Source organism: Diabrotica undecimpunctata, chromosome 7 (genome assembly GCF_040954645.1).
Source record: "Diabrotica undecimpunctata isolate CICGRU chromosome 7, icDiaUnde3, whole genome shotgun sequence".
Taxonomy (NCBI): Eukaryota; Metazoa; Arthropoda; class Insecta; order Coleoptera; family Chrysomelidae; genus Diabrotica; species Diabrotica undecimpunctata.
The window spans coordinates 123412985-123432538 of NC_092809.1; the positions used below are offsets into that span (position 1 = coordinate 123412985).

A 19554-nucleotide genomic window follows, 5' to 3' on the forward strand; every position below is an offset into this window, starting at 1 on the left:
AAAATTAAATTGATTGTAAGTAAGTCTAATTTATTTCTTTTATCTATTTTAAATATTAGATAATCAAAATCAATACTTGTCACTATACACAAATTAAAGGTCGTAGCATATTATCATGCACGTTGCGTTTCCAGCACATAGCGTTTAGTTTCCGAAAAATATAATTTAAATGGTTTTAAATATGAACAACTCACACTGTCCGGAACGTAGCGTTTCAGACACTTAACGTTTCCGTTCAGTATACTTGAAAACAATATTTTACTGATGCCGACGGTTACGTAACGAGTCGTAACCGGCTGGTAAGGATAATGTGAATTAGATGTCCGTCGTTTTCTCCTCGTTGTTTATTTAGGTATTTGTTTGATTTTGATACAGAGTATTTAAAAAAATAATTTTCGAGGCTATTTTGTCATTTATGCATGTGTTTTTGATACTTCTTCTACTTTCTTCCTTTCTCTTAGCATTGGATGTACTTCAAACCTTCTTTTTAACACAGTTTTTCATTCTTTATCGTTAAGTAGAAGAGCAATTGCACATAATTTTTGTCGAGAAAAGCGAGATCATATCTTCACCGAACCAAACTGAAACGTTCTATGTATGAAAATGTGAACGCGCAGTCCGATTGCTGGAGTGGAAACGCTACGTGCCGGAAACTATACGTACACGATAATATGCCGCGATCTTAAATCTATATCTGATACCACTGCACACGTTCTTGACACCACCTCAATATCACCCCCTACGTCGTTGGGCCAAGGAAAAAATATTTTATTCATCCGAACATACACAAACAAAAAATCTTTTATAACCCCAGTAGATTATTTATACGCTATTTAAACATTTTATACGTTTTTTGACTCTTTCTAATAATATTTTTTATAATTTCAGGTAAGCAGTTTCGATCTCATCTTAAGGTAAGGAATATAATATTCTCAGTTCTTATTTCTCCATCTCTTTTCAATTAAGTCTTCTTTTTATCTATTGCGTTCTGGATTTTTTCATTATGATTTCTTATTTTTATTCCTTCTATGTTTTTTCTCTTTTCGTATATTGGATTTGCCCACTTCTTTCCAACAGCTCCCCTTTCTTCTATGCCATTGCATCCATGACTAATATTTCCTTTTGAACTTTTCATTGTATCATATACATAATTATTTCATCATAATTTTTAATTTTAGATTGAGGTTATTTCAGTATCGTTCAATATATCAAAAGTTACAAGTTAGCGTATATTTAAACAATTCGAAACGGAGGTCGTGTCATGGCTTATAATTTTAATAAATAATTCGTGTTATTATATTATTATATAATTCAACATATTATAATTCGTGGAAAATATCCTATAGCAAATCCAGTGGTGTCGTTGGACACAATAAACATATAACTTTCCCTGGAAGGATTATATACAATTGGTAAAATTTTATGACAAAGATTTTGGCACTTGTTTTTCTATCACTTTTTTATGAAAATTTCATCTGTATAACTTTACTCTTAACCTAACTTTATCTATAAATATAGCTACTACATTTCTTTCGTTCGTATGAGATAAGAAGCAGTCAACAAAATTGTAAGCCAAACGACTTGATACTACGATAAACTGATTGTAGATACAGTGTAAAGTATAACTATGACGAGAAAAATCGGCTCAAAATATTAAAATCAAAGATACGAGTCGTTACCTGATATGCTAACAGCCATCATTCCAGTTTTTTCGTTGATGCCGTGTTCAAGGTCCAAGCTTCCATCCCATAAAACAAAGTTAAGGAAAAGTAGCACCTCGCCAACTTAACTCCTAGCTCAAACTTTAAATATCTTGTGCAAAGCGCTCTTCTCATCTTCTTGAAGTTTGCCTGAGCCTTTTCTACCTTGATTTTAGTTTCCTGGAAATAATCATTTGTGGAGTTAGGTCATTCTTCTGGTCACCAATTTCTAAAGATCTTCAATATTTTGCGCTATGATGACAGTGTCATCTGCGTAACTTTTTTAATAGGAACTCCATTAACCTTTATTCCAGCTGTTTCACCCTCAAGGGATTTTTTCAGATCCTCTTCTAGTAAACGTTAAAAGGATTGGCGATAATACGCATCCATGTATCTCACCCCATTTTAATTTTCTCTGGCAGTTGTTTATTAATGCGTATTTTGTTCGCTGCTTATAGTATAATGTAAATTCGCTCTGATCTTGAGGTCATTATGGTCTATGTTCTCTGAAACAATGCGTTAAGTGAAAAAAGAGCCTCACGCGTTGTTTGGCCTTTGCAAAACCCAAATTGTGTTTTATTAATGTCTTTGTCCAGTTTATGATATATTCGGTAATAGATGACTTTTAGTGGTACTTTACACATGGGTCATCAATTTGCATCATTGCGTTCTTTCTTTTGGAGAGACAAATAAAGACTGAAGTCATCCAGTCTTTAGGTAATATGCCTGAACTATAAATTTTGGTCAAATAGTGGCACTAAGACATCAATGTGCTTCGCATCTATAATTTTTAGTGTATTTCGATAGGAACCATGTTAGGTCCATAGCTTTTCCCAGTCTTCATTGTTTTTAATTTATATAATATTTCTTTTTTTTGTAATATCCCGACGTAATTCTTCTGGAATAAGTTTTATGTGTTCCAGGTCTCCTCTATCATCATGGAACAATTCGTCGATGTATTCTGCCCAGCTGTGTTATAGTAATCCAGTGAATATCTAGAGGAGCACCAGTGGGATTGTGTTTTCTTGTCCTGTCATTTCTTGTGTAAATGTGTTTTCCAACTTTATTGTGTAGATTAAAGAGATCGTATCTTTTTTAAGATTCTGGATTTCATTGCATTTCTTATTAAAGTATTTTTCTGTTGTCTGCTTTATTATTTTTCTGAATTCGTGGTTAATTTCCCTGTATTTATTGTGGAATGAGATGGCCCAAATCAGGAACATGTGACTGAGATAGTGAAACACTGTATTATTCTGTTAGTGATCTTAATGACCACAACCACAGAAATGTAGTTAGAATATTAGTAACCGCTGAATATCATATGTTTCCGAAATAATTAAACTTTTCCAAATTACCATTCACAGATCTTAATCATTTTAATAATTTCGACAGAAGTAGACCTAGACAACACTTTTGGTCCACGAAAATTTTTTTCGACTTAAAACACACCATCAGAAGTGCAGAGATCAACAAAAGAGATGACGATGTTAATGGAAAGTATTCAGGCAGCAAACAGATGCATTTACAGCCTCCACAATACTATTAAATCTAAAAGCCTAACACGAACATCAAATATTAGAATATATAAAACGGTGATAAGACCGGTGCTCATGTTTGGGTGTGAGACGTGGACCCTGACCAAAGAAGCTGAAAGAAAACTTAGATGTTTTGAGAGGAAAATCCTCAGAAGAATCTTTGGGCCTTACCACGACATTAATAGCAACCAATACCGAATAAGAACAAATGCTGAGGTCAAGCAGATGTATAGAACGAGCCATATAGTCCAAGAGATTAAATCCCAACGTCTAAGATGGGCTATATGGCCATGTCCATAGACTCCCTAATAACCGAATGGCCAAGTTAATATGGGAGGAAGCCCCAACAGGAAGAAGGCCCTTAAGACGTCCACGAATGCGATGGAGAGACAATATATGGTCAGATCTAAGAACCATGGGGCTACCCACTGACCCAACTATTATGGAGGACCTTTCAAGATGAAAGCAAGTTGTGCAGTCAGCCAAAACCCACCCCGGGTTGTAGTGCTACGAGAAGAAGAAGAAGAAGATGTTGATGAGGATATCATGAGGATACAACATAATAAGGTAATTAAAATGCTACAAAAAACCGGAGTTCACAATCGAGACACACGGGCAAGAAAAAAAAATATATTGGAGACACAAGACAAATGAATGCCAAAGAGAACGCGTAGTAGCGCGGAGAACATATATGGTATAAAATAAAAGGGGAGCTGATAAGGAACTAATAGAGATGACTCTGTAATTTTATGCACTAATCTGCAAGCCCTCGATGAACTGCTAAATTGTATCAACGAATTCGAAAGAAAAATGGATTTCGACAGAGAAAACTGACGCAAAGCAGTCCCTGCATCTCTGTCTCGACCACGTGACCTTCTCATTGGTTATTTAGGTCACGTGGTCGATAAACCTGGTAAATTAGAAAGAGATTTAGGGTCTGCTTTGCGTCAGTTTTCTCTGTCGCACTGGGCGAACAAGATGGTATTGCAACGATCAGCCTATTGTGTATTATATGTCTATGAATACCAGTAGGCGCTAAACCACTTCTTTACGAAGTTATTCGTGAGAATACAAATACTTCGATGTCTATAAGTTGTTTTTCCTGCGTGATCCTCTATCCTGTTTAAATAAACTTAATTGATTAAAGTTAGTATATCTGACAGAAATCATAGTAACTAACCATTGTTTGAAAGGCAAGAATGCAATTAAACTAATCCGTTTAAAAATTCCCATCATATAAACTAGACCAGCAATAGACAAAAATCATCTGTATCTGTTTTTAAATAGTCTCACGGTAGGATTTCCTACAAGCGATCAGAACTAAACTTTTATTTTATGAATATTTAATTTGAGTTCAACGTATTTGTAATGTACCTACCTACTCACATGTAAGATAATTAAAGTATCTATGTATTTCTATATAGTTTTTAGTCACCTGGTATATGTTATTTACAATTATGAAAAGTTCTCATGTATAATCACTAATAATTATTTGCTGTTAGAAATCAGAATCAATACTCTTCATAAATATTTTCCTATTTAGAATAAATAAGTTTCGCTAGTTTATTCACCTAATACTTCGTATCTATGGAATAATAATAATTTATTTCTCTTATTTCTTTGTTCGATAAGCTATCCGTATTTGCTATTTTAATATTAATATTTGAGTCCAATCTCTTGTACTCAAATCCATCCAGAAACATCGTTAAATAATTGTAGATAACAGAACTTATATATTCATAGTTTTAAGAAATAACAAGCAGAGTGTAATTTTCATCCTCTAATATAATAAATTTATACATGTCAATATATTCTGTTTAATTCCAAAACAAAGAGTTAGTCCGGAGAAGAAATAAACGCATAGTATTCCATAACAAAATTTGGTGTCAGAACGTGGGATATTAGTAGCAGAGTTCCTCTGATTGCTGATAGAAGGAGAGCTGAGGAATTTTTGAATTGACTTGTTTCCTTCGAGGAATCATTCAAAAAAAAAACTGTCAGTGTGGAAAAATCGCCACTACAACTAATTACATTGGGGTCCAGTACATCCAGTTCGAAATCCAGTTCCAGTCATAACCCAATTGTAGTTCCATCGGAAGTAGAGGTGAACCCGTGGAATAATAGACTATGCGACCAACAACAATATTCTACTTGTAAGTACATTCTATCTTAAATTCTGTCTCATATTTTAAAAATCTTGTAAACGTATGTCTACTTTATATCCTGATATAAGTAACTTATTTGACGAACAAATACCTTCTCCCGACTCAAATTCTCTTTCAAATTCTTCTACTTCTAATTCAAATAAAATGTCAGTATCAATTGAAATAGCTGAAAAACTTCTCATTCGATTTGATGGTACAAAATCAAAATTATACGAATTCATAGACAATTGTGATAAAGCATACAATTTAGTAAATCCGCAATCCAAACCCATCTTATTAGCCATTATAGAAACTAAATTAACCGATAAAGCTAGGGCCATAACTAGAAACAGAACATTTGACGAATGGAAAGATTTAAAAGACTTCTTATTAGATGCTTATTCTGAACGCCGAACTGAAGGTCAGTGGCAATTGGAATTACATTCCTTACGTCAGATGCCCAGTGAAAATGTAATGTCATTTGCAAATAAAGTTGAAAATTGCTATATAAAATTAATAAATACACTTGATCCAGACTTATCTCCAGATGCAAGAAATGCATGTACTAAACTCTTAAAAACTCAAGCACTAAATGTCTTTATTAGAGGATTAAACAAAGACCTCTCTATTTTAATCAAAGCCCGAAATCCAGATTCCTTAGAAAGAGCTGTTGCTATAGCAATTGCCGAAGAACAAGAACAGTTATCAAGACAAGAAATTTTCAGACCATTCTGTAATATTTGCAAACGAAATAACCATTCCTCAAATAACTGTCGATATAAAAACAATTCAGATAGAAATGTTAGACATCTTCAAAATTCTAGTTTTCAAAACCCAAAATATCCTAATTCAAATCTTCAAAGGTCAAATTCTCAAAATCAAAATTATAAACCTTCAAATTCAAATTCCAATTCTGATTTTCCTCCAAACTTAAGAAAAGAAAATACCAACACTTCCCAACGTTTTTGCAGATACTGCAAAAAACCAGGTCACGTTATAGAAGAATGTAGAAAACGCGAATTTAACAATAAAAACAAAAATCCAACAAATTCTTTAAACTTCCAGAATCCTCGACAACCAACGGTCGATTCTCGAGGAGTTCGTTCAGTTCAGGCCGTATCACAACCATCAACTTCTCAGTCACTTCCTATGTAGATTTACCCTTAGTAAATAATTCTAATCCATCCTCTTGCAAGTTTCTAATCGATACAGGCGCAGATATTTCTTTAATTAAATATTCAAAAATACTAAACATTCCAAAAATTTATTCTAAGTCTATTACTCTACGAGGCATTGATAAAAATGTCTTAAATCCAAATAAAACTATATGTAGTTGTAACGTAAATTTCAAGATAAAAGATTTTGTCCAAACTCATGTTTTCTATGTCGTAGAAGACGATTTTCCTCTTCATTTCGACGGTATATTAGGTAGCGATTTTTTTGAAATAAATAAATGCCAAATTGATTATAAAGAAAATAAATTAAACTTTAAAAATTGTTCTATTTCAATCGAATATATAAAATCTCCATTAAACAATGACAATGACGAATTTCTGAGAGATCAAAATATCGAGACAAGTTCTAATATCGATGAAATATTTCCTTATGATGCTAAATCCATAGAGGATCATTCTTATTTAGAAACCAATGATATCCAAATAACCTTAAGTAGTGAAGAACTACTATCCAATCCAATTCAATCTAAATCTAACTCTAAATCCAAAGAAAATTCAAGTCCAAAATGTGTAAAATCCACTGAGATATGCACAAATAAAACTTGTAACTCTTCACGAAATCATAAATCAAAATCCTGTTCAGAAGAAAAATCCTGTTCAGACGATCTTATACTAAATCAAAACTCTAATTCTAACTCAAGAAGTAATAAAACTATTCTATCCGCAAGAACTGAAACAATTGTTCAAATTAAAGTAATAAATAATGAATTAAGCGAAGGATTATGTCCCGAACGCGAAATCTTTAAAGGTGTATTTTTATGTCCTAGTGTTGTTAAAGTAAAAAATGATTTCTTTTTAACCTCAATCGTAAACACTACTGAAACGGATGTTGAATTAAACGATATTCAAGTAGCAATAGAAAAAATTCCAAATTTACAAAACAATGCAAATATACGAAAAATGTCTTCTTATAAAGATAATACGAATTCTAACAGAATTGCTAAATTAAAAAATGCCTTGAGAACAGATCATTTAAATAGTGAAGAAAAATCATCTTTAATTTCTATTTGCAAGGAGTACAATCATATCTTTTATCTGGAAGGAGATCAACTTACCAGTACAAATGCCATAACTTGCAAAATTCCTTTAAATTCTAATGTACCTATTAGCACTAAATCATACAGGTATCCTGAAGTACACAAACATGAAGTCGAAACTCAAATAAAAGGTATGCTAGATCAAGGTATTATCGAAGAATCAACTTCGCCATGGAATTCGCCCCTTTGGGTTGTGCCAAAAAAGGCCGATGCTTCAGCAAAGAAGAAATGGCGAATTGTTATAGACTATCGACGACTAAATGATATTACTATAGGAGATTCATTTCCACTTCCGAATATAGTCGATATATTAGACCAATTGGGTCATTCAAAATATTTTTCAACAATAGATTTAACATCAGGATTTCACCAGATCAAAATGGATCCTGAGGATTCTCCAAAGACTGCTTTCTCAACTCCGTCTGGACATTATCAATATTCACGAATGCCATTTGGATTAAAAAATGCTCCCAGTATTTTTCAAAGGCTAATGAATACTGTCCTCTCAGGAATACAAAATTACAGATGTTTTGTCTATCTCGACGATATAGTCATTCATGCCGATACATTAGAAAATCATAATAAAAGATTAAAAGAAGTATTCGAAAAATTGTCTACATTCAACTTAAAAATACAACCAGATAAGTGCGAATTTTTTCGTCGCGAAGTAATGTATTTAGGACATTTAATAACTGAATTTGGTGTCAAACCGGACGAAAAAAAGGTATGTGCTGTTACAGATTTTCCTATACCCAGAACACAAAAAGATATTAAGAGCTTTTTGGGTCTCACTGGTTATTATAGACGCTTTATAAAAAATTTCAGTGCTTTAACACAACCTTTAACAAAACTGCTGAGGAAAAATGTTGAATTTAATTGGACAAGCATTCAACAACAGTCATTTGAGAACCTGAAATCAATACTTTGTTCAGAACCAATACTTCAGTATCCAGATTTTACCAAACCCTTTGTCTTAACAACGGATGCTAGTAATTATGCAATAGGGTCCATACTTTCTCAAGGTAAAGTACCAGATGATTTACCTATTGCTTATGCTAGTCGTACCTTGAACAAAGCGGAATCAAACTATAGCACAACAGAAAAAGAATTACTTGCAATTGTATGGAGTGTTAAACACTTTAGACCATATTTGTACGGAAATAAATTTTTCATTTATACGGATCATAAACCACTCACATGGCTATTTAATGTAAAAGATCCCGGATCAAGACTCGTTAGGTGGAGATTAGCATTAGAAGAATATAGCTATGAAATTATTTATAAACCAGGTAAATTAAATCAAAATGCTGATTGTTTAAGTCGTCCTCCTTTAACCATATCTGAAACAAATATTTGCGAAGAAAACAAAAACCCGGCAACAATCACCTTACAAATAAACAAAATGAGTAAAGAAAATAATGACACTTATTCACAGTTCTTATCTAAATCCGAAACTATATTAATAACAAATGATAATATAAAAGAAACAAATGAAAAGATTACATCATTTTCACAAAATTTAGCATTGTTTGTTTCCGTAGATTTAAATTTTAATGAGATCGTTCAGAAACAAATAAATAAACAATTCAGTCATATAGAAAAATTGAAAGCCAAAAATCCAAGACTAAATGACATTATATATATTTCTGATCAAAATAAAAACTTTTATTACATATTTATAAAAAATAATTATTGGGACAATACCTCTTATGAAGATATATTTAATTCCCTAATAAAATTAAGAGACTGGTTATTAAACGATAAAATATTAAAAATTTGCCTACCCAGAATAACTTTTAGCTACGATAAATTAAGTTGGGGAAAAATTAGATCTATGATTAGATTTATTTTTAGAAAAACTGATATATCTATTATCATTTATCATGATATACTAACAAATCCTGAACCTGAGGAAATAACTACAATATTACAAGAGAATCACACTAGTCCTACGGCTGGACACTCTGGTTTTCATCGGACATACAATCGTATAAAAAAACATTTCAAATGGAATAATATGAAAAATGATATTAAAAACTTTATAAAAACCTGTGAATCTTGTCAGAAAAATAAACTCGTTAGAAAAAAATTCGTAAAGCCCATGGAGATAACAACAACAAGCTCAAATCCATTAGAAAAAATATTTTTAGATATAGTAGGTCCTTTACCTTTAACCGAGTCAGGTAATAAGTTCATATTAACATTACAAGATGACTTAACAAAATTTTCTCAAGCTTATGCAATTCCGAATCATGAAACCAAGACTATCGCTGAAAATCTGGTTCGTGGATTTATTTGCAAGTTTGGAAAACCCGATATAATAGTTACTGATCAAGGCCGAGATTTTACTTCCAAATTATTTTCTCAAATCGCCAAGCTTTTTAAAATCAGACATATAAATTGTACTGCTTATCATCCAGAATCAAATGCTGCATTAGAAAGGAGTCACGCTACTTTAGCAGACTACCTTAAACATTATATTAAAGCTGATCAATCCGATTGGGACGAATGGCTAGATTTTGCTATGTTTTCATATAATACAACTAATCATACTTCAACCAAATTCACACCATATGAACTAATATTTGGATATACACCTAATCTACCTAGCAGTATAATACGACCAGTAGAACTCAAATATACATATGAAGATTATTTAGATAATTTAACACTTAAGCTTAGAAAATCTCATGAGTTAGCAAAAACGAATCTATTAGAATCTAAAGTAGTCAGTAAAAAATATTATGACCAAAAGATTAATGACACCGTTTTCTTAGAAGGACAATTAGTATATCTCCAAAATGAGCAAACAAAGAAGGGTCAAACCAAAAAACTTACACAAAATTATAATGGACCTTATAAAATTCTAGAGATAAATTCTCCTGTCAATTGCACAATTTTAGTAAATAAAAAACCAATAAAAGTTCACATGAATAGATTGAAACATGCTTTTGTTTCAGGTATGCAATAATATGGCTGACAAATAGTGAACAAATTCACAAGAAATATACCAATACTCCTATCAACAAATCACCTGGAATCTATTACGAACACATAAAAAATGTTCAATTTATTGAAACTCATTGGAACATATTAAGTCATATTCCTTTACAACCTTTTACAGACAAATTAAATTTTGTAGATCTCACCTATCAAAAAACATTAAGACTGTGTCAAAACAAACCAGTTCTTATTGAATTACGATTATGCGATACTTCACTAAAACTCTTAGGACAAATCATACCTAGACTCTTTCAAGATGAACAAACTTTAAAAAACATAATTCTGCATGAACATTTTAGACCAAAACGCGCTCTATTTAATGCAATTGGATCTGTTTTCAGGACCTTATTCGGTACCTTAGACAGTGATGATGCTGAAAATTTCAATAATGCTATTAACAAAGCTGAAAGTAACGAAAATCATCTTCTTGATTTACTAAAACAACAAATTCATGTAGTAAAAGCCACGATTGCAAATTTTAATAACTCTATTACAAATCTAGACCGAAACAAAGTGATTTTTGATAAAAATTTTGAATCAATTACCAATTACACAGATAAAATGAATAATAAATATTTTAATTTAGATTTAAAACAAAAAATTGAAGAACATTTTACCTTACTAACTTTCTTTATAACAGAATTACAACAAGAATATTCTACTTTAATAAACGTTATTCTATTTGCAAGAAATAATAACCTTCATCCTTCTGTTATAACACCTGAGCAACTAATTCAAGAATTATCTAAAACGGTAACGCATTTACCTAGTACATCGACTTATCCATTTCCATTGACTATCGATTATGCTCATAAATATTTCGATATCATTTTACTTAAATATATATATTTTGATAACAAGATTTTAATTACGGTTAGTATACCTTTGGTTAGTAATACTCCTTATTCTCTTTTTAAACTAATATCTCTTCCTATAATTCATCCAACATTAAAGAGACTTACCTTTATTCTTCCATCTGTCAAATATCTTGTTCTTTCAGAAAATAGAAACATTTATGTTACTATTGATACATTAGAAGACTGTTATTCATTAGATGAAGAAAAACTTATTTGCAAAAATCCTGATACTTTCCGATTTACACACACTAATCCAATTTGTGAAACTGAATTGTTAACTTCAATAACAAACATACCATCTAGTTGCGATACTCGTATAATTCAAACAGAATATGAAATTTGGCATAAATTAAACAAACCAAATTCTTGGATATATGTTTTACCCAAACCAACAGATTTAACTTTAAGCTGTCAGACTAGTACGCCAATATCTATTGTTCTTTCAAACACAGGTATTTTTTCTACTTCGAATAATTGCAAAACTTACACCGGATCAACTATTTTGATATCTGTCTCAAATCCAAAAGAAAGTAATTTTCAGTCTATCATTCCAGATTTATCCCTTCCAGAAGTCTGTTGTGATGATATTAAGATAAATAATGAATCCAAATTACACCTTGTTCCCTTACAATTAAATAATCTCGATCGAGATGCATTAAATTTAGCAAGCCATAAACTAGATAATTTAGAGAAAATGACCTCAGAAACAAATATTAATTTTTCAGACACAATAAAAAATAGTTCTTATTTCACTTATGCAATCTTATTTTTGATAAAATGTATGTTACTTTATATTTTATACAGGATAATTAAATATTTTTACCGACGATTTCGTAGAAATCCGTCACATAGTTGTCAACAAATTACAAATTGTTTAACACTAAATATATGTCAAAGTAAACGAAAACATGTACATGAGACAGATTTAAGTATAGATTGTAAACATAATAAAGACAATAATTATAGTGAATCCAAAAAGTGTGAAGAGACTAGTTTCACAGAGACTACACCGATAAGACGAAGTGAAAGACTATCGAGACTAAAAGAAACTATTTAAATGTGTTAAAATAAAATAATAATGTATACAAATGTTTTATACCATTTAAATGAAAATTCATTTTACAATTATTTTCATTCTTACAAAAGGAGGTGTAATGTACCTACCTACTCACATGTAAGATAATTAAAGTATCTATGTATTTCTATATAGTTTTTAGTCACCTGGTATATGTTATTTACAATTATGAAAAGTTCTCATGTATAATCACTAATAATTATTTGCTGTTAGAAATCAGAATCAATACTCTTCATAAATATTTTCCTATTTAGAATAAATAAGTTTCGCTAGTTTATTCACCTAATACTTCGTATCTATGGAATAATAATAATTTATTTCTCTTATTTCTTTGTTCGATAAGCTATCCGTATTTGCTATTTTAATATTAATATTTGAGTCCAATCTCTTGTACTCAAATCCATCCAGAAACATCGTTAAATAATTGTAGATAACAGAACTTATATATTCATAGTTTTAAGAAATAACAAGCAGAGTGTAATTTTCATCCTCTAATATAATAAATTTATACATGTCAATATATTCTGTTTAATTCCAAAACAAAGAGTTAGTCCGGAGAAGAAATAAACGCATAGTATTCCATAACATATTATTTGTTAAAATTTGGTTGAGATTCCTTATGATTTACTAGTGTTGCAGTTTCAACGACAGGCAGTATATTATGTATCAATATTAAAACTGAAATAATTTCTTAAATAGCATTCTTCAAATTAATTAATTAATCATTTTAATAATATCTCTTAAATGTAGTTTTAAAAATGAACTAAATCTTTAACTTTGCAAGATATCTGACCTTTTTCCCTACTTATAAATCACAAACATCTGGGAATATTTAACTTCCTACGACTCTTTAAACCAAACAGACCTTAATACTATCTGCAAAGAAATACGTCCAAGCGTATCGGAGATCACACTGAGAGCGTATTATCTAGAAGTAAGAGACAATGCAAGAGCCGCAAATGAGGAGTAAATATTAGTCCAGTCATGGTAAATACGGAATCCAAGTTTATAACTGATTATACGTGTGATAAATGATAATATTTTTGAAAGGATAAGAGTAAATGATGAAAATAAATAATTATGTTATTTGAAGAAAATCTCAGTATCCCAGTGAGTGTTGGAATCCCATTGGATATTGCCTGTAGGTTAGGTTATATACGAGTACATAGGTTAAATAGACAAAATAAATAATGTTGTAAAGGTAGCTGTGTCTTTTATATAATAAAATAATAGAACATCATCATCATCATCAGTGGCATTACAGCTCGTTAAGAGCCAAAGCCTTCTTCAGAACAATCTTCCATTCGCCCCTATCTCTGGCAACTCTTCTCCATGCTTTAACTCCGATGGATTTTAGATCATCCTCTATGTTATCTTGATACCTAAGTTTTGGTCTTCCTCTGGCTCGTCTTCCCAATGGTTCTCTTCGGCCGAAAATTTTTCTGATCGTTGCATCTTCATCTCGCCTAATTGCATTTCCTATCCATCGAAGGCGTGCTAATTTAATACATTTTACAACGTCAGGTTCCCCAAAACTTCTAAATAACTCAAAGTTGTAGCGCCTACGCCACAAACCCTGTTCTTGGATTCCTCCATATATTTTCCTTAGAATTTTTCTCTCGAAACGTTTAAGCAATTCTTGGTCGTTCTGTGTAAGTGACCACGTTTTAGACTCGTATGTTTACACTGGCCTTATTAGAATTAGAATATTAAAATAATAGAACATACTTCATTTAAACTTGTGTCTAAAAGTAGTATTAGTAAAATATTATATGACTTCTTCACTCTGGAGTTAAGTATACAGTACACCCTTATACTCCGCCTTATAATCTGACACGCTCGGTAGTCCGACGCACCTCCCGTCAAGGTCATCGCCGTGCCTGCTTGTACTAAAACCTGTCGCAACATTAATCTCATTTTTACCGGATGTTTCATTTCGTATGTTTTCCGTGAGCAGTTCGGTTCGATAGGGTTTTAGATACAATAATACATAGTACCAAACTTTTATTTAATTTGTTTAGAAAGTTCAGTTTAATGGCGAGCACAAGTTTAAAACAAAAGTACAAAACGCTGACTCTAAAACATAAATGGAATATTATTAAGAGATGCGAGTGTGGTGAAACTCTGACTGCGATATCTAGATTTTAGGATATAGGACGAGCTATAATGTACGACATTATGAAAAACAAAGACAAAATCGAAACATTTATGAAATCTGTAGAGAATGGTTCTAAGGAAAAAAAAAACCTTAAAATGAGTGAATTTCCTGATGTTGAAGAAGCTCTGCACATCTGGTTTAAGCAACAACGAAGCAGACAAGCTCCTATTTCAGGTGACATTTTAAAAAATAAAGCTCAGTTTTTTTTATCAGGAATTAACAAAAAAACTGATTTTCGTACTAGTCAAGGTTAGTTCGAAAACTTCAAAAAACGGTACGACATACGATTTTTGAAGAAGAGTGGCGCGAAATTAAGTGCAGATGAGTTTGAGATATCTGAATTTATGCAGAATTTGAGCAAAAAGATCACCGAATTAGACCTAATTATAGAAACCTAACCTAACCTAACTTATTTATAGAAACCGGTCTAAACTGGCGGCAACTTCCAAATAAGATATTTGTCACTTCAGACGAAAAAAAAGATTTTGGTAGAAAACTTCAGAGAGAACGTGTCCCACAAATTGAAATTGTTAATCATGGGTAAGTCCAAAAAAAACCCATGCCTTCAAAAATGTTAAAATTGAGAAGCTACCAATTACGTACATGTAGCAAAGCCGTGCATGGGTGACAAAAAAAGTTTTTCTGGATTGATACAAGAACAGCTTTGTCCTATAAGTTAAAGATGAGCTAAGAAAAAAGAAACTGGCAGTAAAAACCCTCCTCTTGTTAGACAATGCTCCAGGACATCCTGATAAAGACGAATTAAAAATCGAAACTGCCGATGGATATATCGAGGCAATATACTTACCGAAAAATACTACTGCATTGATTCAGCCCATGGATCAAAACCTTATTAAAACTCTCAAGGCACACTACAAGAAAGAACTCTTTTTGGATATTGCAAGTCAACCTAATGCTGACATCACTTCAATTTTGAAAAACTTTAACATCAAAGATGCGATTATTAATGCTGCGTTTGCCTGGCAGCAAGTCAAGCCTACCACACTGATTAAATCGTGGAAAAATATTTGGCCCAACAACTCACTTCTTCCAATAGAAGTTAACTAAGAATCCAATGAACAACCTGTGGAAGTTGTACTAGATGCTGCCCTTCAAATTTTCAACGATATTCCTCAGAATCAAGAGAAGCTTTACAAGAGTGGATTTTAGATGACAATCTCAATGCTGACTTATAGATGAAGAAATAATTAAAGAACATAATTTGATGAACACGTGACCCAGGAAGCACAGGATGAAAAATCTTTTACCGACAACTGTGATAATGCTATATTGACTGCAAACATTTTGATGCGATGGTGCGAGGACAGAGTATGACTTTGAACAAATTTTGATGTTAATGGAGATAAAAGAACAAGCAATAACAGACTGTCTAAACAAGAAAAAGCAAAAGACAATCAAAGATTTAGCTATTAGTATGTATAATGTTTATAAGTTATTATTTACACACTGAATGCGCATTAAATTTATTAGCTTCTATATTTCTTTTAATAAACATGATTTAAATAGCCGAAATAGATGTTTGATTTGCATATTAATCTGGGTAGCATTTTACTAATTAAATTTAAGAATATTGTAGGCTAATGCTAGCAAAACAATGCCAAATATATAACCACTTTCGATAATCCGGACACTTTTGGTAATCCGACACCCCTTTGGTCCCATACCTGTCGAATTATCAAGGGACAATTGTATAAAAAACCAATTGAAAACTCTTTTCCTTTCCATCAAAAGTTCTTAAAATTGGGGGTGCAATCAAAAACAATGTTAAAAGAAAACTCTTTATTTCATACCATGCGCGACGTTTCGCAACACTTTTCATAGCGTCACCATGCATGTACAAGAAATAATTACAAGTAGCAATTAAAACATATAATAGTATAAAATTACTTACGTAAAAATAAGGTTAAACTGTAGAAGTTTTTTAAAATAAGCAAAAAACAAGGATTAGCTTAAAATGTGTCATCTCATGAAGAGTTAACATCGAAAAATAGACAAACAAAAATACCAGATTATTTAATTAAAAACAAATCAGTCCGGCATATATAATTTTTATAATATTTTAACTTGTCAAAATGACGGCTGTTATATATTGTCAAATTTTTGCCCAAATCACCCAATTATAAACAATTTCTATAAATATTTTCTTAACGAAATCATTTTGTTAAGACCACTTACTTTCTATTTTGACCAACCGTTAGATTCATCTGTACTTGAATACTTCATGTTCAGTGGAGTCTATTTAAATATTCACTGTTCCTTAGAACGTCCGACCGAAAATATATCGTTTGTTTGTAAAATACCCCTTTAGGACTACCCACCTTGCTCTTTTGACTAAATTGGCGCCGGATTTTTCTGCAAATATAGAGACTAATCTCTTAGGAAGTTACCGAAATATATACCGTTAGGTGAAATTAGTTCCGTCTATTTTCGACCACTCTCAAAGTAATGGTTGATTTACAACGTATACTGCACCAACTCAATATAACCGCCAGAAACTTTTAATTTAAATGTTAATTTCCCCAAAAAAGACAAAATTCATGGTTACAACAGCAAAGTTACTAAGATGTAAATTGGAGCTGGAAGGTCAGATAATAGAACAAGTACTGAAGTTTAAATATCTAGGCTTAAATATCTAGTTACATTATCTAGCTACAGATAACTCGAAATCAAAGTAGAAGATCAACTGAATAGAGCAAATAGTGCTGCCTGAATCAAACAATATTATGGACAAAAAAAAATATTGAGAAATAAATGAAAGGCAGAATTTAAAAAACAGTTATCACACCAATAATCACGCAGCAGAAACACGACTTGGCACAGAGGGGACAAAAAGAATCTTAGAAATAGCAGAGATGGAAACACTTAGAAAAGTTAATGGTAAGACACGATGAGATAGAGCTAGAAGTACAAATATACGACGTAGATGCAAGATGGAGAACATCAAGAGCTGGGTAAGAAATAGAAGAGAAGAATGTAATGATCATATAAGCCGTATGACAACAAATAGAGTAGTAAAGACGGCAAGAGACGGTTTCCCAAAAGGAAGACGATCAGTAGGAAGACCACGAAAACGATGGAACGACAACTTACTGGAGGTACATTGAAAAACAGACATGTCTACATAAAAAGAAGAAGAAGAAGACAACGTAGTGGTATCGCCCTATGTAAATGTTTTTCTATAAAAAGTAATATCTTTTTTTAAGGCTAATCAAAAGTCATTCCAACGGTGGTTCAAACGTAAGTCCAACTTTAGTCCAAACGTAGTCCCAGTTAGTTTTGCAAGTGGCCCAAAGTTAATTCCAAAGTAAATCTCAACTTGGGAATATGAGTTTCCCCTAATTCAGCAGCCATCTTTATCTCTATACGGATAGAGCTTCCCTTGTACTCAAGTATTGACAACACCGTTGATCTATTTTACAACCCAAACTGAGTTATTGTGAGTACATTTTCTTTCTTTTATCAGCCGATTTAAGTGATTTCAACATAGATGTTTGTCTTCTTCATGTACCATGTTCTTTGTACCAAAAGCGATCTGTCTGAAAATAAAAGTATATGGTGTGTGCATTTTACCAGTACTATCGTACAGAGCAGAACTACTCACCACAACATCAATTTTAGCAACTAAACTAAGAGTGACACAAAGGAAAATGGAACGATACATGCTGCCAGTGAGGATATAAGAAAAAGACTGAGGTGACTGATATCATCGAACTAATACTCAGACTAGAGTGAGATGGGCAAGACACATACGAGAATGATAAATGGTCTATAGTCAAAGAGGTTATTGAAATGAAGGTCACTTTAGGACAAACATTACGTTGGGTGTTGGAAGTGACGACTTTAAGAACATAAATAAAAACTGGATGAGAATGGAGCAAGATAGATGGAGTTGGTAACAAGGATGATGAGTTTTTCTGACAATTTATGGATTTTGAACATTCTTTCATCAACTTTGTGATTACAATTTAAAAAAAATATAAATATTATAACAATTTACAAATTGCATATACTTTATTTTGACATTTGATGGCATATTTACGGTTAGGTTGTTTTTAAAGACCATTTCCAGACATGCCCACCTTTTAAAAATGCCCATAAACGTGTCGAAAGTGATTTTATAATGATTAATTAGAAAACTTAAAATATATTAGACATAAATAATAGATCTTTAGTCCAAAATGGAACTTTTACTCATGTACAAAAAAACTTTCTTAAGGAAGTATATAAAAACTGTTGAAAAATTAGCAAATATTAATAGTTTAAAAAAAAATGCTACAGTTGAGGAAGTTAATGAAACTGACGGCTCTATTTATGACCACTTCTTACATTCTCAAGAAATCTTTTTTACTCGGTAAATATATATTATATGTTTGTTTCTAAAGTTGACGTGAAACCGCTTTTAAATTTTGCATTTTATAATATTTACTGGCCTAACACAACATCCACAAATGAGGATTTAAGTTGAGCGTTTCGCAAGAAGCGGCTAACCAACCAGTTTTGTTTTTTCAGCCTGAGTCGGCAATCGGTGAAAACGAACACTCGACACACATGACATTCCTTTCGTGGCGTAGACTGCACGTCTCCACCGACCATTTCTTCATGCTTTTAAATAATGGTTCGAGAATTAAAAAGTATCTTTCCTCTCTACATACCTATTTTCAAAGTTAAAACATATACGGATTTGATTTTGCAATAAAACTGGGAACAATAGTTGAAGAATACTTTAGGCGTTGATTTAAAACTGAAGGTATCTACTCCATCCAGTTTTAACATGTTCAAAAATTAATTT

General features: G+C 31.9%; 2 protein-coding genes across 3 annotated transcripts in view; both read left to right on the forward strand.

The window, feature by feature from the left end:
- LOC140445775 (netrin-1-like) overlaps nt 1–19554 on the forward strand; it is an 879901-nt gene that overhangs the window by 176283 nt on the left and 684064 nt on the right. The gene's annotated exons all lie outside the window — the stretch shown is intronic.
- LOC140445774 (uncharacterized) lies at nt 4609–13160 on the forward strand. The gene is made up of 2 exons (XM_072538111.1): nt 4609–5388; nt 10612–13160. The coding sequence occupies exons 1-2, from the start codon at nt 5363–5365 to the stop codon at nt 12566–12568; spliced, it is 1983 nt and encodes a 660-aa protein (XP_072394212.1). The 5' UTR covers nt 4609–5362; the 3' UTR covers nt 12569–13160.

What these genes read in the sequence shown, in the direction of transcription:
- LOC140445774 (XM_072538111.1), top strand. Translation starts at nt 5,363, where the DNA reads ATGCGACCAACAACAATATTCTACTT. An exon ending in CCAACAACAATATTCTACTT is followed by an intron (nt 5,389 to 10,611) that starts GTAAGTACATTC and finishes CTTTTGTTTCAG; the next exon opens with GTATGCAATAATATGGCTGA.